Below are 22106 nucleotides of genomic sequence, written 5' to 3'. Positions count from 1 at the left end.
AGTGGAAGCCACAGGTGTTTATGTTTGGGGCAGTGCAAACACTCTAGACCATTCTCAGGGCAGTGGAAGGCTAGGGTTAGGGTCACCCAGAGGTTGAAAGTGAGGAACCTGAGAACATTGAGAACTGTTGGAACCCAGCCCCAAGTGGGGTTGGGTGGTGGTGATAGAAAGGAAGGGTACCCTTCCACAGTCCGCCTAGAGAATAGGAGTCAGGTCAGTCTGGAGTATTTGGGGCTCTCTCCCCAGAGAATTCTGAGCAGCACAGGACCCTGTGAGTAAGAGGCCAAGCATTTAGGTCTTCCTGGATGGTCATAGTTTCTACCTGTCATCCAGGCATAATTACTACCAGTGCCCCTTTCACTCCCCAGAGCGCTCTGGTATTGACCATAAACTATGTGGTCACCCTACCTAATAGGCTTATTACTGAAAGCACTTATCCCGAGATGATTGTTTTCAGGTGTTTTTTCCAGGGGTGTCAAGCACGGGGTGGTAGGAGTAGTGCCTGCGTCCACAAAGAAAAGGCGGTGATTGCTGATATATCGCGGACACACATTATTCATTGTCATCCACAAACACACAACATTTCAATGCTCCTTTTTTTATTTGATCCACACTTATCGCCGTGCCAGGCACGGTAGGAGATGGCGAGAACACAGAGATGCATGAGGTACCACCTCGCCTGGAGCACCCTGTCTTCATCCTCAGCAGGCGCTTGGGCATGCATCAGTGCATTCAGGCCTCACACGTCTCACGCGGGCGGGCGGGGATTACGGGCCTTGGTTTGCAAGTAGGGACCTGGGGCTCAGGAACGTGAAGTGATTTGTGCAAGATCACACAAGGATTTAAGTCCAGGTTCTCTGAGAATAATTCTTTTTTTTTTTTTTTTTTAAAGATTTTATTTATTTGACAGAGAGAGACACAGCGAGAGAGGGAACACAAGCAGGGGGAGCGAGAGAGGGAGAAGCAGGCTTCCCGCCGAGCAGGGAGCCCGATGCGGGGCTCGATCCCAGGACTCCGGGATCATGACCTGAGCCGAAGGCAGACGCTTAACGACTGAGCCACCCAGGCGCCCCTCTGAGAATAATTCTTATCTCCAGGGCTGCACCCAGCCAGCTCTGATGAATACATGTCTAAAGCGGTATAGGCGTGCTTGTCCCTCTCCTACTTCTGGGTCACAGCCACAGTGAGGGGCTTGGAACAACCAAGGATGAGTCAAAGGTCTGGGGGGAGGCAATCGAGGAGGAGGGATCCTTTCCTCCTGTGGGAAAGATTTCCTCTTTGAGGACAGGTTCTTTTTTTTTTTTTTTTTAAAGATTTTATTTATTTGAGAGAGAGAGAGAGTGAAAGAGCACAAGCAGGGGGAGTGGCAGAGGGAGAGGGAAAGGCGGGCTTCCTGCTGAGCAGGGAGCCTGATGCAGGGGTCGATCTCAGGACCCTGAAATCATGACACTAGCTGAAGGCAGACGCTTAATCGACTGAACCGCCCAGGTGCCCCAAGATTTACTTGTTTTTAGAGAGAGAGAGAGCAAGCTGGGGGAAGGGGCAGAGGGAGAAAAAGAGGGGGAGAAGCAGACTCCCTGCTGAGTGTGGAGCCTGATGGGGGGCTGGATCCCACAACCCTGAGATCATGACCTGGGCTGAAATCAAGAGTAGGACACTCAACTGACTGAGCACCCAGGCGCCCCGAGGACTGGGAATATGGCACAGATATTTTGGCTGTCCTGTATAACCCAGGATTGGGAGGGGAAAAAATCAATCCATGTTCATGTCCCCATCTCAGCCTTGATTCACTGTGTGATCTTGGCCAGATCACTAAGCATCTCTGGGCCTCAGTGCTTCCATCTGAGTTATTGTCCAGGATGGTGAAAGGGATGGAAATGAGAAGAGGAGACAAGGCTGGCTCTTGTGGGGGTGAAGAGGAACAGTGAAGATGAACAGTGTCGTGAAAATTTCCTGACTCTGAGTGATGGTGGGAGGTGGTGCAGAGGTGGACCCAGGCTGGTCCTTTCTGAAGTGGTGACCCCTGGCTCCCACCACACCCACATATACTTTTTCCTTTGACACTTGGGAGCGCACCCTGGGCCCTCCCTTGGACTGATAACTGACAACTTCCTTTTCCACTGCTCCTTTCCAGCCCCCGCCCTTGCCCACCCCCTATCCCTGGAGGCCCTCTGAACTAGCTCTGGCTATTTATGGCACCTCCTGGGGGCCTGTTCCTGGCTGGTCCTTGGTTCTCTTTTCCAAGTCCTACCAGTTTCCCCTGCTGGCCCCAGAGTGCAGCAGCTAATCTGGGGATCAGGTGCCAGGAGCTTGGCTCTGCCTTCCTGCAGCTGCCGCTATACTCTTTAGGGCAGGCATTCCCCAACCCCCCGTTAACACTAGGGTAAGTTTCTATCCCTTTGCTCCCCTTGCAGAGGAGGAGACAGAGAAATAAGGTATCCAGTTCAAGGTCACGGTAGGAGTCTGGGGGGTGCTGGAATTTGAATCCAGGTCTGCCAGCCTCCAAGTTCCAGGCTTTTCCAGCTGTGTTACGCTGCCTGGGATTCAGGAACAGGGAGTGTGGAGACTAGCACAGCCCTTGCTGGGGGCCTGACACTGGTCTAAGCAGGTCATGTCAATTAGCCCACTTACTCCTCATGAGGATATTGGCGGAGGTCCTACTGTTATCCTCATTTTATTGGTGAGGAACTGGAGACCAGAGAGCTTAAGTGACTTGGCCAAGGTCACGCAGCTAATGGAGCAGAGCCGTGTGCTGCAAGCCATTGCCCCTTCCCCATTCAGCTCTTACGGCTACCAGGACCCCCGCGGCCAGGCTCGAGGACGGAGGGCGGGGGCGGGCAGGGGTCGAGGGGAGGAAGGCCTTCTCCAGGGACTTTGGCTCCGGAAGCAATCAGTATGTGAGGGGTGCATGTGCACAGATCTATATGTATGTGTGCTGTGTGTGTGTAGAGGATACGGGCGTATAGAGACAAAGCAGCTGGTGAGTGGGGATGGAAACCAAAAAGGGGCTTCTCCCAATCCGTCTCTGCAGGCCTCGGCCCCATTCTCTCCCGGATGGCAGTGGCTGGAAGCAGCAGGATTAGGCCCAAGAGAAGCTGCAGCCTGCCTCTCCCGGTCCCATTTCCCAGGGTCATTTCAGAAAACATTTGGATGTTCTGGAGGTGGCTGAGGAGTAAGGGCCAGGGCCAGGCACAGCTATTCCTTGGGTCTCAGCCTGATGCCAAGCTGCCCTCACTGGGAAGGGAGTCGAGGCCAGGAGGAGCCTAGTGGAAAATGGAAGCCTCACCAGGGGAAGGTTTAAATTTTCACTTTGTGAAAGAAGACACCTCGGGAGCACGTTGATGGAGTGGGTGCTTTATGTGCAGGAACAGCTGGGACCCCAACAGTGCGTTGCCCCAGAGACCCAGCCTGGGCGCGCCCGTCCCTCGGTCACTACCGAGACGAGGTACACAAACACCAGACACCCCCCTGGCGGGCAGAAGCCTGCACCCTCCAGCAACTGTTCTGTTGACATAAACACGAGGTGTCCAGAGCTTTGGCCGGGCGGGGGGAGGGGACCCAGGGTCTCCCAGAGGTCTAAGGCTGAGATCAGGGAAGGCACTAGACTCACAGGGTAGACCAGGGTTTTCAATATCCTCCTGTGCAGAACGCAACGCTTGGCTTGCCAGGCAGAACATGCTGCCCCAGGGGAAAATGGTGACACCGGGACTTTAGTCCTGGTCACTGTGGTCCTCCATTCTGTCAGCCACTCCCAGCACCGCCTGGCTCCTGCGGCAGGCACTTTGAGGCTTTGAGGAAAGTGATCTGATAAGAACCGTGCACATGAAGGTGACTAATAGTGCTCCTCTTTGAAGGGGGTGTTTGCAGGGCCAAAGAACTTACTAGGAGAATGAGATAAACTGAATCAACTTTTGAGGGGAGAATTTCAGTGCTCAGAACGCTCAGTGTGTAGAGCAGGTGCAGGGACAGGGGACAGGGGTTTCTTTGGTGCTCCTGTGAGCAGATAATTTCCGTGTGGGCTGGGGGATCCTGGAAATTCAGACAGTAGAGGGACGAATGAGGCTGAAGAGATACCACTGAGGCACCTGGTGTGACAAAGAGGGCCTGTCCCGGTTTGCACGCTAGCAGGGTGGGCCTAAGTGGGTGAGGGTTCTTGAAAGCTCGGAGGAGAGAAGGGGCCTCGAGGGACTCTACCTGAGCATGAAAGAGGGAGGTCCGGATCTGAGGGGGTCCCGACCAGAGTCAGGCTTTGTGTGAGTAGGTAACTTGCCTGCCACTAAAGAGGATCGGCAATAAGTCCTTAAAACAAAAGGGCCTTGTCCTTGTTTTCCAGAGCTACAAGAAGGAGGAGGACTCTGAAACTCAGGTTGGGGTGCTGGAGAATTCCAGGAGATCGGATGGTTGTGGCCACCACAAAGGAAGATTTTGGAGCCCTGGCCCAGGCCTGGCGACACTCCGGGGGCCTTACACTTCCTTCCATCCGGGCATCACCTCTACCTGCCCGTGGGAACGTGTGCCCGTGGGCACGCATGCTTAGTGAACAGGACGCCTAGAGAAAACACCGTCTGCACTCTGCTCCCTCCCAGCCCAGGGGACCAAACTTTGTCCACTATCAGTCTCCCCACATCACCTTGCCCCTGTGTGGCTCCACTCTGCAGACTTGGCAAAGGGAGGAAGAATGCAGGGTTTGAGGCAGGGAAGGAGGGACTAATATACAGTAGAAAGAGACGTACCACGTCCTGGGGGTGCTATGTCAGCTGGTGCAGCTCTCCATCTCTGCAGACACCGGGGGTGGCAGGGACTGCACAGCCCTTGAGGAGCTCATTTCCCCCTCCCCGCCACCCTCCACCCAGTGAATCATATTCACATGCTGTGTGCCCACTCAGAGGCAAATGGAATACTACCACCCAAGGACAGAGAAGCACACACATACGACTGGGATGGTGGGATCCCAGGACACATCTAGCAAAGACAGGAGGCAGCTCTGACTCTACTCAGGCACAACTCTAGGTAACTGGTGATCTAGGAGGGGCCCAGGGCAGTGTGTGCTCATCATCAGGTGTGGCTCAGAACTGGGAGGTGGGGTGGGGAAAGGACAAGGGGTTCAGGCAGATTGGGAGACTGGGGGATTAAAGGCTCCCATTCAGGAACCAAGGAGCGGTGCAGAAGGGAATTTTTTTTTTAAAGATTTATTTATTCATCCATTTGAGAGAGAGAGAGAGAAAACGCTTGCAGCCATGATCACGTGATGGGGGGAGGGGCAGAGGGAGAGGGACAAGCAGACTCCTCACTGATCACAGAGCCCCAATCACAGAGCCCAACTTGGGGCTTGATCTCATGACCCTGAGATCATGAACTGAGCTGAAATCAAGAGTCGGACTTTTAACTGACTAAGCCACCCAGGCACCCCTGCAGAAGGGAATTTTAAGGATGACTCTGGGGACAGAGGATGAGAGTTTGTCGTTGGAGTCCTGCCCTTTCTGGCTGTTTCTGTTCAAAGCCAGGAAGCCCCTTAGTTTGGCCCATCCCTTTCAGGCAGTCTTGTTATTCCAGGGCTTGGGACACCACTCTGTTGAACAAATCAAGCTTTCTTCTAGGGCCAAGTGTCCAAAACTAGAGGTATCTGGATGCCTGGGTTTGTGGATCAGCTTGCACTGGGGAGGGCAAAGTCATGCAATGGGCTTGGGCTGACTCTCCTCTTCTTAGAGCATCAGTTAAGCTTCTAGAATTGCTGGCAACACAAATAAAATTAGTAGCAAATATTTATGCTGCCTATATGAGACGATGATGACAATGACAATGACAAATAACTCTAGGGTGTTCAGTTGTCTAAGGTCACCCGCTGATAGTGGAGTAGGGACGAGAACCCATGCAGCGTGGTGGCTCTGAGCCCACCCTCAATCGGTATTTATAGATTATGTTTCTATGTTTAAAACAGTTATACATATAAATGAAGTTATAAATTCAACTAAAAGCAGCTTTAGAAAATTTGATTGAGGTGAAGACAAAATCCACCTGAACGTGCACCATAAAAAGCCGGTCATTTTGTGCGTGTGACACTGGTCAGGCTAGCCCACAGACCTGAGGAGAGGTCACTCACTCTCCCCACTCTTAGGAAGTGAGGGAAATACCACTGGGGGTCTTGGAGCAAGATGGGTCTCCAATTGTCATGTGAATCAGAACCACGCATGCTTAGTGAACAGGTGGCTTCCGGGTTCCCCTCCTAGAACAGCTAACAGGCATTAAGCACTTCTTCTGTGCCAGACCTCTTTTAACTGATTATCTCATCTCTTCTCGACAATTCTAGGGGGGGGCCCCATTGCGCAGGTGAGAAGAATGGAGTTCAGACAGTGAAGTCAGTTGCACTGGGTTACCAGTTAGTAAATGACAGTCCATACCAAGCCCAGGCTGGCCTGTCTCCAGGGCCAGAACTGCAAACCATTGCACTGTATGGCCTTCCTTCCCCAAGATGATCTGATTCTGTGGGTCCGGAGCAGGGCTGGAGTCCAGGCCTTCCGACAACTGCCCGGGGAGGTCACTGGGCCACACTTTGAGAACCACGCTGGTAGCTGTTTCAATCAGGCTGATCATTTAGAACCACCGGAGAAGTTTCAAGAACTATGAAGACCCTTCCCTTCCCCAAACACAGGCTTTTTCAATGGGTCCAGAGTCCCCTGTAGGTGTTGGTTGGTGGGGTGCTGGTCAGCATTTTCTTGGATGAAATGTTCATTTTTCCAATCAATAAAGATAACTGAATACCCGCTCTGCGCTCCGGGCTGCCCTGGGACTGGGGATACAAGGGTGGGGGTACCTGACCTGCCTGGCTGGGCAGAGCATGCCCTTTCTGGAGGCAGAGAGGATGCAGATTCCTTCTTGCTTGTTCTCCTTTGGTGAGCTCCAGAAAGAGCCAGTCTCCTTGAATGATGTCCTTCTGGCTTCTTCCCTGTGTGGTCCTTGGCCCCCACCAGAGAGGTCATAGCTGGTTCTCCACCCAGAACTCAGGTCACAGAATCACAGGTTGTCAAAGTGAAAAGAGCCCTGAGAGACCATCCATACCTGGAGCTTTCAAATTTTAGTGAAAGCTGACACAAGTGCTGGGAGCTTGTTAAATATAAAGATACCTGGAGCCCACCCCAAAAGTTCTGATTCTTAGGTCACGCACGGGTGGGGTCAAAGGAACATGCGTTGTAATAAGCTCCCTAGTGGCTCTGCGATGCACTTGGCAGTGGTTCTCAGGTGGGCTGCAGGAGGCCCAGGGAGTTTTAAAAACACTGATGCCCAGCTCCATTCCTAGAGAGTGGTCAATTTCTTCAAAATCTCCTATGCAGGGTGTCTGGGCCTTCTAGCTGATTTTGTTTGGGGTTTGGGGAGGCAGCCCCAGGGGCAGTCACTGCTACCCTTGCTACCACCAGGGCCTTAAAACAAGAGGAGGATAAAACAATAGTAGAGAAGAGACAAAAATAAAGAAGCCAATGAGAAGATGTAGAAAGAGAGAAGTCTAGGCAAGAAGCTCCTGCTGAAATCACTTATCAGCACTGAGGGGTTCATCTCTTTTTATCAATGTTTTTTTTTTATTATAATAGGCATTAATTGATTTTAAAAAATTAATAATAAAAAATATATGAAAACAAAAATAAAAAATGAGCTATAATCCTCCTTATCAGAGATAATCGCATAAGGTCTTAATATGACATATATAAAGTACAGTATAATATATTGCATAACCATAGTATAATATTATTATAATAACTGTAATATAATATGATCTATATTATACATATTATATTATTGTTATTAATGTATCAATTAAAATCCAACGAAATAACATTAAACTAGTCTAAAATAAAATATATAAACCTGACACGTATAATTTGTATCTTTTTTTACTCTATCTACTTTTCCGTTTTGCTTTTATAGAACCTTTCAAAAAGACAGTGTGTGCCAGGTAACTGAAAATTCAAGTCCTAAATATCCCGGCCCTATTCGGCGGGCGCGCGCGTGGAGCGGGGACGGCGCGCCCACCCTCCCCCCTCCCCCGGCCGTGCGCGCTCCCGTAGGCATTGACGGACACCACTCCCACACATGCGCAGACGCGTCTACCCTGCTCTGCAGCCCCAGGCAGCGTGTTCCCAGATAGGCGCTTCGCGTCGTACCCTCAAAGTTAGTAAAGGATTTTATTAATGGATATTACTAAATTACTTTATTAATACAGGATTAATTAATTTATATTAAGTGGTAAAATAAGCTCCCCTCCCCCCTTTCCCGTTTCTGAAATCGAATGGAAATTGGCACGAGGGGAACCAGGACAGTGACCACGTTGGGCCGAGTCATCTTCAGGGATTCATCAATCCCTGGCCCCCCGTCCCCCTCCTCCCCTCTCTCCCGAATAGCCCCACAGCCCGGCCTGTGTTCTCTTCTACCCCTCCGCTGGCCATCCTCCCTCCTCTCCTGTCCCTGGTGCCTCAGTCGCTCTTCTCCCCCATGGGCTGAGGCTGATGGTTTGGACAGAGGCTGTCCCTCCACAGGCGGTAGGCGATGGAAGCGGTCACGGTGAGCCAGGCCAGGTAAGGCAGCAGGAGCACGGCGGCCAGCTTGTTGATGGGATGCCAGATCAGCGCTGTGCTCACCACCAGTCCGTAGAGTAGTAGCAGGTGCAGCAGGGCCTAGGTGGGTGGGGGGGTGGGGGGGCAGGGCAGTCAGGCAGGCTGCCCTGAGAACTGAACCCTCCGCTTTCCTGCAGCACCCTGGACCCCGTGAGCCAAGTTGCTGAGGTCTGGGCACTCAACTGGAGCTCAGAGAAGTCTGCCCACCCGTTAACCTGCCTGCGCTCGATTGGTCCACTGTGTTATCTGCTTGGGGGGGGGGGGGGCGGTGGTCTCACTTGCTCCTCTACACTACTTCCACTGCATGCCTTACCAGACCATGGGTGTGGGCTGCGAAAAAGAGAATCAGGACAGCCCAGCTGACCGCGAGCTGCACAGCATAGAGGCCGAGAGGCAGGGCCAGGGGCCACCCAAAGCCCCCTCCCAGGTTCTTCCACACCAGGTAGGAGGCATAGCTGTGGAGAGATGGTGGCAGAACACTCAGAGGGAGGCTGTTTCATGGCAAATGAAGGAAGTCCTCTGGCATGAGGATTCTTGGTTACCTAAAGGAAGCCGTGTGGGCTGAAATGGGAGCAAGAGTGTCTAAGCATCACTTGAGGGCCAGCGGGGAGGTGGTGGGAGGCAATGGGGAAACTTGGAGAGGGGGAGCAACGTGGCTGGCTGGAATTCTAGGCAGCACAGAGGGGACCCACCATAAGAGGCAAGATGGCGTGCCATCCCTTCGGAGGTCAGCATGCAGCAGTAGTTCAGGTACGGGGGGCCTTGTTCCCACCCTAGCAGGTACCAGGGCCATGGTATGAGAAATGGGTGCTCACCCCATGACAAAGTAGATGGTGATCCATCCTGCCAACAAGACTTTGTGAGGTGGGCACCAGGGCGGTTTCTTTGGGTTGTCGTACCAACCAGACATCCGATGACGGGTGAGCAGCCAGAGCAGGATGGGCCCCAGGTGGGGAAGGGCCAAAAAGATGGTGCCTTGAGGCTGCATTCCCCTCACAGAGGCAAAATCTAGGAAGGCAGACAACACGATGGTGGTGGGCCTCCCTCTTAGTCCTTTCCCTGTACCTGCTTGACTGTCTCCACCTCCTACCTGACACAGTTCCCTGGCCTGAGTCCCTCATGGGAGGTCTGGTAAGAGATGCCATTCTCCCCACCATGGGCCAGCTCCCATCCTGTGAGCTCACACTGCCTTGCCCTTTCTCTGGCTTCCATGGACTTATTTTCTCCACACCACCCACTTGGCACTCAGAAGATACTGTCCATTATTTATAATTGCTTCTGAGTGCAAGCCTCCTTCCCCCATCGTGTATCTGACTCCTAGAGTTCAGGTCTAGGTATGATTGTCTTTTCTGCCTCCCATAGTGGGTTGCACTTGGTCAGGTACATAGCAGGCCCTTGACAGGGACGCTGCCTTACGCTGAACTCAGCCAAGCTGATCTAACCCACCTAGAAGGACCACGTTCAGAAAGGCCGGAGCCAGAGATTCCCTGGGGGTCTTCTCTAGTCAAGAATGGGGCAGCCCATCTGCCCCCAGGCTTATCTCGACACACCAGACTGGCAGACCCAAGAGGCCCACCCAGCCTGAGCTGCTGCCCAAATTCGAACTTAGCTGAGTGACACTGGGCTCCTTTCTCTGAGGCCTTAGGTCTCGCCTGTCCCTCAGGGCCTGGGGGGGTCCCTCCTACACCCCTCCACTTCCAGAGAGTCCGAGCCACCAACACAAGTGCTCAGCTTTCTTTCGGACTGACTTCTCAAGGAAGCAACTGCCTGGTCTTTGATTAAAAAGTTGCCACACTCATTTGCACGTTGCCTTGGACGTCACCGGCATGTGGAACAAGGCACAGACCCTCTTCCAGCCAAGGCCCCCCACCGCATATCGTTCTCATTTGCGCATGATATTTCAGCCTCCTCCCCATGTCTGCCAGGATGGCAAGGAAGACAGATGTGGTGATTCTCAGTGTCCTGGAGTGACTGCCTACTCCATCCTTTCCTGTCAGCGACCCCTGTCCACGTCCTGGAGGTTCCAGGGACAGGGCTGACTGGCCTGCTTGCCTGTTCATCTCTCTATTTCTCTGCTCCTCACTGTCCATCCGTTCGTCACCGCCTTCTTGTCTCTCTCTCTCTTTCTGTTTTTATGCCCAGTGTTGGAGGCTCCTCCCACACCCCCCTGTCCTCTTTTCTCCTGTTCTCCACCCTCCTGCTACTGCCTCCTTATTCCCAGACCTGAGTTCCCTTACCTCAGGCAGCATACCTCCCAGGCCGAGTGCCCAATGATATCCGTTGTGTGCAAAGCAGAGGAGGGTGGGGGATGGGAGAAGGGCGGAGTGAGGCTCCCATCTGGCCTGTCTTTCTCCAATGACAAGGGTGGTGGCACTGGCATGTCTACATAGCCCTTTTAGGAGAGGTCCCCCTGTTCTGCTAGACCTGGCCTCTGGAGGAGGCCCCTTGATGGAACGGCTGAGGCTTTGCCTCTGTAAGAGCCTGATCCCCTGGACCAGCTCAGCCCCAGGCTGCAAGCCTACCGAAGCCTGTGGTCTCCACATCCCGTGAACTGGCTTTATGTCCACAGGGGTGGTGGGGACCTTCAGATTTCCTCAGGACCTTCCTGTAACTGGGATTATCCCCAAGTGAGGCAAGCACCAGCAGCTTGGAAATGAGTTCACGCTACCTGGACGCAGCCTCTGGTTTATAGTCTAGTTGGCATGCTCCTTCCCGGCTTGGAACTCGAGCTTGACAGATTTTCACAAACCCCTCTAACTTCATGACTCAGAGGAGAAAGCAGGCTCCTGTGTGACTCAGACAGAGCCTTGTCCAGCAAAGACTAACACCCGCCCTTTTCGTCCCTATAAAAGTTCTGAGCACCTCCTCCTTGCTCGTCCTTTACTCATGAGGTCCCCTTCCCAGGTTGGCGGTTCTCCATAGTTCCTTTGCCCCATCTCTCCACTTTGGGGACCCAGGCACCCCTGGGAGGTGTTTATCGCATCCTCTGGCCTCTACCCTGGGGAAGGCAGTGGGGGGCGGGGAGAGCGTTGCAGTCAGGGATAAGAGGCTGGGCAATCATTAACTGGGGTGAAAGCAGTGGCAGTTACTTATTTTCTATGAGATGCTACCTGGGGGGCTGGGGAGATCCCCGTGGTCCTTGCCTGCAGGAGGCCAGCCCGTGGTGCCCGCCATGACGACGGTTACCACTTACTGGGCATCTATTTTGTGGCGAGCATTTCACGATTGTTAGCTCAATACTGACCATGCTTCTCCCTCACGTGGTGGATCGTATTGCCTGCATTCGTCAGACAAGGGAAGGGAGGCTCAGAGAGGTCGAGTAACTCGCCCAAGAGTACACAGCCAATAGAAGAGTTGCCTGTGTTCAGTGTCCGTAGTCTGGGATCCAAAACATACCCTCTTTTCTCTGAGTGGGCCCACGCATTCATTCAACAATAGTCTTTATTTGATACCTGCTATGGACCAGGCTGTACCAGGAGCTAAGAGTACAACCGCAAACAGCTGAAAAAAAAAATCCATCTCTGCAGGGATCTTTCATTCCACTGGCACTATCTTTCCAAGGCAGAATTTCTATGAAAGGACTCGGGCTGGCAAACAGCCCAAAGTCTGCCCTCCCCCAAGTGCAGGGTTCCTGCCAACTCTAAATGTGGGCAGGGAGCAGATAGGGGAACACCCCGATGCTGCCAGCACCTTGTGAGTCGTTAACCCTCCCGGTGCCTCCTCTCATCTCTGTGCTGGAAGGCATTGTCTGAGCTCCTGGACCAGCTGCCTTGGCGTCAGCTGGGAGCTTCTTAGAGATGCAGAATCTCAGGCCCCAGCTCAGACCTGTGGGATCAGAACCCCCGTTTTCACCCTATCCCTCGGGTTTGTGTGCACGCGGTCCTTTGAGAAGCTCCTGGTAGGCCCCCCTCCTCTTACCTTCTGCCCTTTCCCTAGCCTCTGGCTGGGGCAGCCACTCACCAGCAGAGGGCATTGTAGGGAGGGGTTCACCTGTACCCAGGTTTTCTCTTTCTCTGTCCCCTCCCTTCCAGACCCAGACTGGTGAGTCCACTGACTTCTGGGATCCTCAGCTACTCCCACGCCTTGGCTGGACTTTGCCAATAGACAGGGACAGACTCCCCCACCCCTTCTGAGGGCGCTGGGAGGCAGGTCATTGCCAGGAAGCTCTGGGCCACTCCTGCCCAGATTCCCCGCCCACCTCCACTTGTCTGCTGGCCTGGCGACCAGGTCTGGCTGACCTCTCTGTTTCTCAGAGAAGGAACTGCTGTTCCTGGACAAGCCGGCAACCTCTGGGAGCACCTACTTGGTAAGGTGAGCACCCCCTGGGGCAGCTGGGGGTGGGGTGGGCATTGCAATGGAGCCACTTGGGGCTCAGGGGAGGAGCCAGGCCAGCTTAACCAGAGTGTGGAGAGCCTCTGCTGGAGGAGGAGATGGCAGAGGGCAAGTGCCCAGTGGGTGTGAGGACCTGGGAGACAGTTGTATGCACTATGGAAATGTAGACTATGCTGATGAATGCTGCCCATGGCAGGTTTGGGCTCATCCATCCTGGTACTTTTTGTGTGTTTCAGTAATGAGCTAGCAGGGTTTGAGTAGGCTTGGTAAGAACCAGTGATGTGGGAGAAGGGTTGAGAGTTGCCTCAAAGGACATGAACAGAGAGTTGCAGCAGGAATCCAGATCTTTGTGCTGGAGGAGGCAACTCCCGAGGGACAGGTGATAGCATTCTAAAGGACCGTTGTCTTGGGGGACCTGCTACCTGGGATAATCTGGGGTTGGGGCAAGGCAGACTGGAGCCATGGGTAGTAAGGAGGCAGGCATGGATCTGGGAAGGTCTAGGCTACATTTATCTGGTTGCCCTACTGTAGATTCAGGACTCTTCCTTCTCCTAGGGTTAAGGGGAGGATGGAGTGAGGGCCAAGCAGCTCAGAGAGTTGTCAGCCTGGGAGAAAGGGGCCAAGCTGGGGAGAGTTCATGAATGGGCTGCCCATGAGAGGCCCCTTGAGGCCTTGGGGACCAGTATGCCCACTGTTCCAGGTTGGGAGCCTGGGCAGGGAGACTCAGCTGCGCCACCCAGTGGGGTGGAGGGGATTTGGACTCTGGTCTTTGGAGGCCCCAGGAAGGTTGTTGCTACAAAAACAGAGCGGAGTCCCTCCTTTCTTTCATGTTAGCTAGCCACGGGGGCCTTTGTGGGCAGGGGGTGGGGGGCGTCCCGCACCATGGAACCGAGGATGTGCCTTTTCAGGTCTTTCCATTGATTTTTACTTTAATTTTGTTTCTTTCTCTTCCAACTTCACTTCCTCTAGAAGTGGAAAGGAAGAGAGACCTGCGGGGGGAGGGGCGGGAAGGGGGGCAGGGAGAGAAAGGTAGTGTTTCTGAAACACGGTCGTCATCCCCGTTCATCCTTCCCTCTGCCTTCAATTGTAGCTTAATATCCTCCCCTACGTCTCCACGGTGGGGAGAACACTTGGCTTCCTTATCTGGGAAACGGAGATAAAAATAACACGTAGCTCACAAGGCTACTGTGAGGATCAAATGAGATGGACCACACAGAGTGCTCTGACACAGTGGGCATAGAGTAGAGCTCCAGAAATGATGACCAGTATAATTGCAGTTATAATTCCAATTATCTTTCATGTGGAAGGGCCTTTTGGAATGGCTGCACCAGGGGAGGCTGGCTGATCCAGCCCCCTTTCCCACCAGATGTGGGGCCTCTCCAACTCACCACTTCATTCGCCTGCCCTGCAAGGGGCTTGGCTGAAGCACGCTGCTGCCCTGTCTGCAAGGTTTGCATTTTAAGGCAAAGGGAGTAAAGCGAAACCTTCCTCCCTGTCTACGTTTTCAGTGGGGACACGGGGGAAAATAGATCCCACCCCAGTCCTTAATCCTGAGGGTACAGAGGAGTTTCTGCCCCTGTCTGGGAGGACCTAAGGAAAGGGGCTTGGGTTTCGTGGGCCCTGAGGAAGGAAGGAAGAAGGTGGGCATGGAAAGAGCTGGAGGCTTGGGGCAAGGCCTCAGCTCTGGGTCGGGGTGTGAGCCAAGGGAGTGGGGGAGGAACGGATGTCAGAAGCCTCTCTAGTGCGGACCCTCGCGAATCAACCACGGGGATCCCCAGGGTTATGAAAGAGGGTATTATGCCACCCAGAACTCAGCTACAGAGCGAATGAATCCCATTCCCTCAGAAACTTCCTGAGAGCTACATCATCTTTGTCAAGATTGAACGTCCCACGGTGAGAGGGACACAGCTGGTGCTCAGAAAGTGTTCATTTGAGTGGGAAAATCACTTGTGACGGCGTAGAGTCAAGGGTTGTTCCATAAGGTGGGATGACAGCAGCAAGGAGCTTCGGAGGGTTGGGAGTGTCAGGGGTCGGTGAGCCACGGGGAGGCGCTGTCGAGCAGGGGCAGGAAGGGGTCCAGGTGGGTAGGTGAGGCAGATGGGAAGAAACAGCTAGAGCAACGGCCAGAGGCTGGAATTAGCCAGGTGTGAGGCCCCCAGCCTGGCAGGAGTGTAGGGTGTTGGAAATTAAGGGAGGATGAGGGCGGTAGACTCTGGAGGGCCTCGGGAAGTTCTGGCAACCGTATGGGGAAGCTGTTGGAAGGGCCAGGTTCCAATCTGAGGCCCCCGCTGGTAACCAGGTGAGCAGGCAGCTGGCGTTGCCTTTGCCCTGCCTCCTTCCAGCCTCACTGGAGGCTCCCACCTTTGGTTTTCTTTCTCTTTTTGCTTCCACGTTTAACTGAGTGTACTCTCCTTCTATTCCACATGTCCCTGGGAGCTACCTTCTGACCTTTCTGGCAGTAGGTGGGGCATAAAGAAACATATTTGGGCAGTGCTTTATCAGTGGCAAATGCTTTTCCCATGATCTCATGCCATCCTCACAATCACTGTGAGCGGTAATTATTATTTAACTTTTGATAGCTTTTCAAAAGAATTACGCAGTTAATAGAAAATACACGCCTGGAGTGAAAAAATTCAAATACAGAAAAAAACGTTTAAGAAAATTGAAAGCCCTAGTTCACACCTTCCACCCTCTCAATTTCCTGTCTGTTTCAGTTGTGACCGGTGGGAATAGTTTGGGGTGTGTCCTCTCAGACCTGCATTGCCCCAGACAGAAATCACTAGCAGGGGCGGCTGCTGAGCCCTTGAAACAGAGCAGGTCCCAACTGCCATGTGCTGTGAGTGTAAAATACACACGGATGTCAAAGACTTAGTATGAAAACAGAATGTAAAACATCTCAGTAATTTTATATTGATTTCCTCTCAAAGTGATATTTTGAGTATATTGGGTTAGATACATAAAATATATTATTAAAATTAATTCCTCCTGTTTCTTTTGACCTTTTTATTGTGGCCACTAGAAAGTTTAAAATTACATTTGTGGCTTACATTATATATATTATATTACATATAATAAATATATATATTTACACATATATGAAATATATATACTTATATATTATACACACACACACACATATATACGTAAAGATTTTATTTAATTATTTTAGAGAAAGAGTGATGGGGGAAGGAGCAGAGGGAGAGGCAGAGAATCCCAAGCAGACTCCCCACTGAGCACGGAGCTCAAACCGGGGCTCGATCTCATAACCCATGAGATCATGACCTGAGCCGAAATCACAAGCTGGATGCTTAACTGACTGAGCCACCCGGGCACCCCAGCTTACATTATACTTTTACTGCATAGCACTGCTCCCGACCTTTCTCTGTGATTGACAAATATACACCTATAAATATGTATCTATACTTGTATATAGTTCTGTTACTTACATTAATGAGATCGGAGGATGTCTAGTTCTCTGTAACTTGCTTTTCCACTTAAAGATTTCTCTATGAAGATTAAGAGGGTCATTTCGACAGATGCAGAAACTGAGGGACAGTAAGCAATGTGACAAACTCGCTCAGCCAGTGGCCAAGGTTGCACTTGAATTTACATCCTCTAACTCCAAACCCAAGCTCTTTCTGCCTCAGGGGAGTTTAATGTGATGTACTAGGCCATGGGGAGCCATGATAGGTTCTTGAGTAACACAAAGATAGGTGACGTTTCGTTAAAGGTATTAATCAGGGATGCCCTGGAATGAAGACAATTTGCCCTCTCACTGCAGCCAGTTGGCAACTAAGTCTTGGCCTCCATGACATTGAAGAGGCTTACCTGGCCCTGTCTCTTTCTTCCTCCAGGTCCTTGGCCTTGGCTGGCCCAGGGGTGCAGGGGAACTGGCAGCATTGAGTGACCAGGCAGATGTGCTCCCATGAGAGTTCCTTCCAACCCACCCAGTTGCTGCTGCTGGTGGGGGTCCCGGTGGCAAGTGCCCTCCTTCTGGTCCAGTGCCTTCGATGGCACTGCCCTCGCTGGCTGCTGGGGGCCTGCTGGAAGCTGGATAGCCAAGACGAGCTAGGAGGCCATCCCACTCCCCTACCAGAAAATGAGTCCTCAAGGCAGTGCCCGCCGGCCACACTGCCAGAGATGGCCGCCTTCTACCAGGAACTGCACACGCCCACTCAAGGCCAGACCGTCGTCCGTCAGCTGATGCACAAGCTGTTGGTGTTTTCGGCTCGGGAGGTGGATCACCGTGGCGGCTGCCTGATGCTCCAGAATATGGGCATCTCTCTGCTTATCCCGCCAGGTAACAGCACCTTCTCCCTTCTCAGCCTATAGTTCTTCATTGCACGTTGTACAAGGGCGTCGCGCCTAAGGGAGCATCATTCATAGACATCTCCGTAACTTTGAAAATTGTTTATATTTTAGTATGACTTTATTGACTCCAAAGATGGATAGATTGCATATTTTTATGACAACTCCCTGACAGGTGGAAGTAAAGTGCCTGGTGGTAATGAACAGTGTGTTATGACAGTTCTCAGTAAAGGAAAATGCCTGGAGCAAGAACACCTCTTGCAAATTCCCGCCAGTCCCGTACGGGCTAGTGTGGTGGCCCCGGGACGAACGGGGTGACCTGCTCAGGATTACGCCACAAGCCAGCTCACAGCCTTTCTCTCCTTGCGCACTGCCTGCCCGTGTGCCCTGCTAGGCCCCCTCTCTCCTGGGCTCCCGTCCCACCTGCCCTCCCGCTGTGGCCTGGCCCCTTCTGGGCTGGGGGTGAGCCTGCCTGCCAGGCCCATCTCAACTCTTGTTCTCCCCAGGAGCTGTGGCTGTGGGCCGCCAAGAGCGCGTGTCACTGATCCTGGTGTGGGACTTGTCGGACGCCCCATCACTGTCCCGAGCCCAGGGGCTGGTGAGCCCTGTGGTGGCCTGTGGCCCCCATGGGGCCTCCTTCCTGAAGCCCTGTACCCTCACATTCAAGCACTGTGCCCAGGAGCCCACCCAGGCCCGTACCTACAGCAGCAACACAGCCCTGCTCGATGCCAAGGCCTGGAGGCCCCTGGGGCGGCCTGGGGCCCACACCTCCCGGGACGAGTGTCGCATCCAGCTCTACCACTTCAGGTAGGCCCATCGGCCCGGTCTTCCTGCCCGTTGTCTCGGTCTGCCTCATCCTCACCTTTCTGTATGCAACTGCCCCTTATCTGTCCCAGATGCCTACAAATCCCTTCTCCCTCCGTGGCCCTTCCTGGTCTTTCTGTCCTCATGTGTAGGGCAGCTTGTCCCCTCCAACCCTGTCCGGAGACTATGCACCCTGCGGCAGTCTCTCTGCCTGTCTACACCTACTGCCCCAGCCCTCCGTCTAGAAGGGTCTGTCCCATCCCCACCTGTCTCTACCCTGTGCCCCTGTTCAGGGCTGTCCCTGAATTGTCAGGGAACAGGGCAGCCTGTTCCCTCCAGTTCTCAAAGAACCCCTCCCATCTCATGTCTGTCCTGAGCTCTGTCTTTCCGGAATCTTGGGCCCTCCGGCCTCTTCTTCCCACTGAGCGCAACAGGGCCAGCCATATGTGGGACCCCACTGTAGCACAGTGGCCCTGAGCCTACCTTCCCTCCCTCCCATGCCGGAGGGGGCTTTCTGGCTCTTCTCCCCACTCGGTGATGGTCACCGCGACCTCACATTTTGTCCCCCTACCTGCCCGACTCCCTCCCGGTTCTCCGCTATACCTGCTCTCCGCTGCTCTCCTTGGCTCCTAGGGCCGTGGGAGCCAGGAAGCAGGTGCACTGGGGTCCCAGCCTCCCCTGAGCCAGTCCCTGTCCCCGTCTTTCTCTGCAGCCTCTACACCTGCGTGCTGGAGGTGCCTGTGGGCCGGGACGCCCGCAAATGGCTGCAGCTGGCTGTGTTCTGCTCGCCCCTGGCGCCGGCGCAGTCCCACCTGCAGCTGCGCATCTACTTTCTCAACAACACTCCCTGTGCCCTGCAGTGGGCCATGGCCAATGAGCAGCCCCACGGTGGGTGCCTGCGTGGGCCCTGCCAGCTCTTCGACTTCACGGGGGCCCGAGGGGACCAGTGCCTGAAGCTCAAGTACATCTCTGAGGGTGAGGGAGGCGGGAGCCTGGGAGACAGGGAGGGCGGCAGGGAGCCCCACTAGAGGGCTTCCCCTGGGTAGAAATCTGGGAACCTCGAGTTTCTCTGGGAGACTCCTGGGCAGGCAACGGCTTCAAGGGGACCTCTGGCTTCTGCTGCTGCCTGCGGGAGCCACAGACTCTGCCCTCTTCCTCCCTCTGTGGTCCATTCGGCCCTGGCCCCTCCGTGGTAGGGCAGGATGCAGGGTGGGGCAAGGGGAGGGGAGGCTTTTATTGTCCCACCTGGCTGGGGCTGGTGTCTGAGGAGGAGTCCCAGTCGTCTCTGTCCCCCTTCCTTTGTGGCATGGGCCGCTGCCCTTGCTCACGGGGCTGAGGACATCTGTGTGGTTCACGGACAGGGCCCAGATGCGTGGCTGCTTCTGGGGGTCGTGGATGGGAGGTGGGAGGCCTGTGTGCTGTGTGTGTCGGAGGTGTGTGGGGCTAGGAGAAGGCTGCTCACAGGGTCCCTCTCCAGGCTCTGAGGACTCCCATCCACTCGAAACACCCTCCTGCTTTCGCTCCTGCCTCATCCCTCCCCACAGCACCCTGCAGGACACCTGCCACAGAGTCGGCCTCCTCAAATACTTGTGGAAGACCCCCCTTTCTGAGGCCCTCCGCTCTGCCTCCTCCCCAGGTTGGGAGAATGTGGATGAGAGCAGTTGCCAGCTGGTTCCCCATCTCCACATCTGGCATGGAAAGTGCCCCTTCCGCTCCTTCTGCTTCCGGAGAAAAGCAGGTAGTTCAGGGGATCTGGTCCACCTTCTCCCCTGTCTCCTTCTTCCCAACCCCAACCCCTCCTCACCCGCCTCCTCATTCCTCTAAAAGGCGAGGAGCCACAACTGATCCTTGTAGAGAGCAAGATGGAGCGTCCTGCCCAGTGTCTTCACATTTCGAAAGGCCTGCCCGTGGGGTCCCCTTCACTTCTCCTGCTCCCTTTTGCCAAGCCTTGCCCTCTCTTACCTGCTACGTCCTCTCCCCTTTGTAGCCAATGAGAATGAGGACTGCTCCGCACTTACCAGTGAGATCATCGTCACCATGCACACCTTCCAGGATGTGAGTTGGACCTGAGGGGCAAAGGAAGGGCAGGGCTTGGGGGAGCCCCGGGCAAAGTGGGCCAGGGGTCTGGTGCCCAGTAAGTCTGGCCCCAGTTACATAATCAAGCAGGTGGATGGCATTCTTCCAGGGGCTGAGACCACCTGGCCTCCAAGTTACCCTTCATCCCTGACTCACTCTTGTCTATCCATGGATGAATCCAGTAGAGAGTAAAAGAACCCAAACCCTAGATTAAGCCCTCCTCTTAGCCCAGAAGAACTTGGATGTCAGAGAAAAGTGGTTTCTTTTGTGGCTGACTGCATCTGAGAGATGATGTTGTGTCTCTTCAGTGTGGAGAGCGGCCAGGGAGGGGGGCTTGAGTAGGTGGGATGAGAGTTAAATATCCCACTCTACCAAGGGGGAAGAGTTGAAGACATCAGGGTTGAGAGTCTTTGGGGAGCCATGGTGGCGCCTTAGTGGAGAGTAGGCCAGTACCTCTCAGGTTGTCACCTGCAAGGAGGGACCAGGGGATGGAGGGAAGGAGAGATAGGTGCCTGAGTTCAGTGTTCCTGTTTCCCCTGCCCTGTGACCTCACCCAGACTTCTCCTGGTGTCTTAGGCTGCACCCTCTTTGGGCTTCATGTCTCAGCTCCCAAAGAGCTCAGGAGGCAAACTTAAAGCTGGAAGTTCTGGGGTCAGGGGAGCAGAGAGGAGGGGGTGCTAGGCGGGGCGGGGCTGTATCTCCTGGTAGAGTAGCTCTGGGTGACAGGCTGAAGGATATGAAGAATGGAGGCGGCTTCCCCAGTTTCTTGCTCAGGGGATGTCTCATGATCCCTAAATGTGTTCCCAACCCTCTGCTGGCTTAGGGCTTGGAGACCAAGTACATGGAAATCCTCAGATTCCAGGCATCAGAGGAAGAATCCTGGGCAGCCCCACCCCCTGTCTCTCAGCCACCCCCATGCAACAGGTGAGGTGGGGTTACTTGGGCTGCTGCCGGCAGGGGATGTTTGGGATTCTTCCCCTCCCATCCCTGGATCCCGCAGGGCGCGTACACCATTCGGGGTGTGTGTGGAACGGACTGGGTTTCTCTGATCCTCCCCTCTGAGAACCCCACCTCCCCCACCCCAGGCTGCCTCCAGAGCTCTTTGAGCAACTGCAGATGTTGTTGGAACCAAACAGCATCACGGGCAATGACTGGCGTCGGCTGGCCTCCCACCTGGGACTCTGTGGCATGAAAATCCGGTAAGGGTCGAGGTCTGCGGATAGGAGAGGGGGGTAGACTGGGGCAGGGGGGCTCCTGGGACACCTTGAGGACTGCAGCACAGACAAGGGAGCAACTTCAAAGTCAGAGAATGGCTAGTCCCCACCCTGTTCCCCATAATAGAGCAGATCTTTTTATTTATTACCGTATTCTCAGTACCTAGAATGATGCCTGGCTCATGAGTAGGTGCTCAATAAATATTTAAAAATGAATCAATTAACTTGTAAGTCATTGGGTACATACTGAGTGCTTGACATGCTGTGCCCTGAGGGGTAGAAGGCAGACTATAAGATAATGTGTATAAAGCATGTAGTTGAATGCCTGGCGTATGTTAATTCAATCAGTGTTAGTAATAATGCGGGCAACGTAACCATGGTCTCTGTCAACAGCAATCAGTTGGAGAACAATTCTGAGCTGGGCTCCGGAACCCAGACTGTGAGTGCAGTGGTCAGGAAGGACTTCACCCAGGAGATGGGAGTAGAGCTGGACCCAGCTGAAAGCAGAGTGGCTTTAAAAATCACCTATTTATTAAACATTTATCAAGTATCCACTATGTCCTGGAAAACTATGCTAAGCACTGGAATACAAGATACATGAGACCTGGTTCGAGCATCCAGGAACTCACACTGTGGGAAGGGATCCAGAGAGCCTAACACAATAAAGGCAGTGCTTCTTGTGCCTTATTGTATATACCCAATGCTGCCCAGCAAGTTGAAAACAGAGACACGCAACAGCTAGAGCAAGAATAACGAAGACGGGGGGGGG

At 53.7% G+C, this 22106-nt stretch overlaps 2 protein-coding genes across 3 annotated transcripts in view; one reads left to right on the top strand and one right to left on the bottom strand.

The window, feature by feature from the left end:
* Positions 1–8224: 8224 nt before the first annotated feature.
* Positions 8225–11250, bottom strand: TSPO2 (translocator protein 2). 2 transcript variants are annotated; one of them, XM_034990622.1, is made up of 4 exons: positions 10841–11245; positions 9419–9611; positions 8917–9058; positions 8232–8663 (listed from the first exon to the last, which is right to left on the bottom strand). In XM_034990622.1, the coding sequence occupies exons 2-4, from the start codon at positions 9589–9591 to the stop codon at positions 8463–8465; spliced, it is 516 nt and encodes a 171-aa protein (XP_034846513.1). In that variant the 5' UTR covers positions 9592–9611; positions 10841–11245; the 3' UTR covers positions 8232–8462. The 2 variants fall into 2 exon arrangements, with proteins under 2 accessions (XP_034846514.1, XP_034846513.1); XM_034990623.1 differs by lacking the exons at positions 8917–9058; positions 9419–9611 and having other exon boundaries at positions 8225–8663; positions 10841–11250.
* Positions 11251–12708: 1458 nt separating this feature from the next.
* The window catches only part of UNC5CL (unc-5 family C-terminal like), a 10399-nt gene continuing 1001 nt past the window's right edge, over positions 12709–22106 (top strand). Inside the window, exons 1-8 of the mRNA XM_034990333.1 lie at positions 12709–12914; positions 16790–17235; positions 17750–18050; positions 18760–19022; positions 19684–19785; positions 20035–20102; positions 20947–21047; positions 21209–21322. Coding sequence (XP_034846224.1) covers positions 16851–17235; positions 17750–18050; positions 18760–19022; positions 19684–19785; positions 20035–20102; positions 20947–21047; positions 21209–21322 — 1334 coding nt within the window. The 5' untranslated portion in view covers positions 12709–12914; positions 16790–16850. The remainder of the gene's footprint in view (positions 12915–16789; positions 17236–17749; positions 18051–18759; positions 19023–19683; positions 19786–20034; positions 20103–20946; positions 21048–21208; positions 21323–22106) is intronic.

Source organism: Mirounga leonina, unplaced genomic scaffold (assembly GCF_011800145.1).
Source record: "Mirounga leonina isolate KUSES-001 unplaced genomic scaffold, KU_Mleo_1.0 Mir_53, whole genome shotgun sequence".
In the NCBI taxonomy this organism is placed as follows: domain Eukaryota; kingdom Metazoa; phylum Chordata; class Mammalia; order Carnivora; family Phocidae; genus Mirounga; species Mirounga leonina.
The sequence above is the reverse complement of the archived record's forward strand: the minus strand, read 5'-3'. Positions and strand labels throughout refer to the sequence as shown.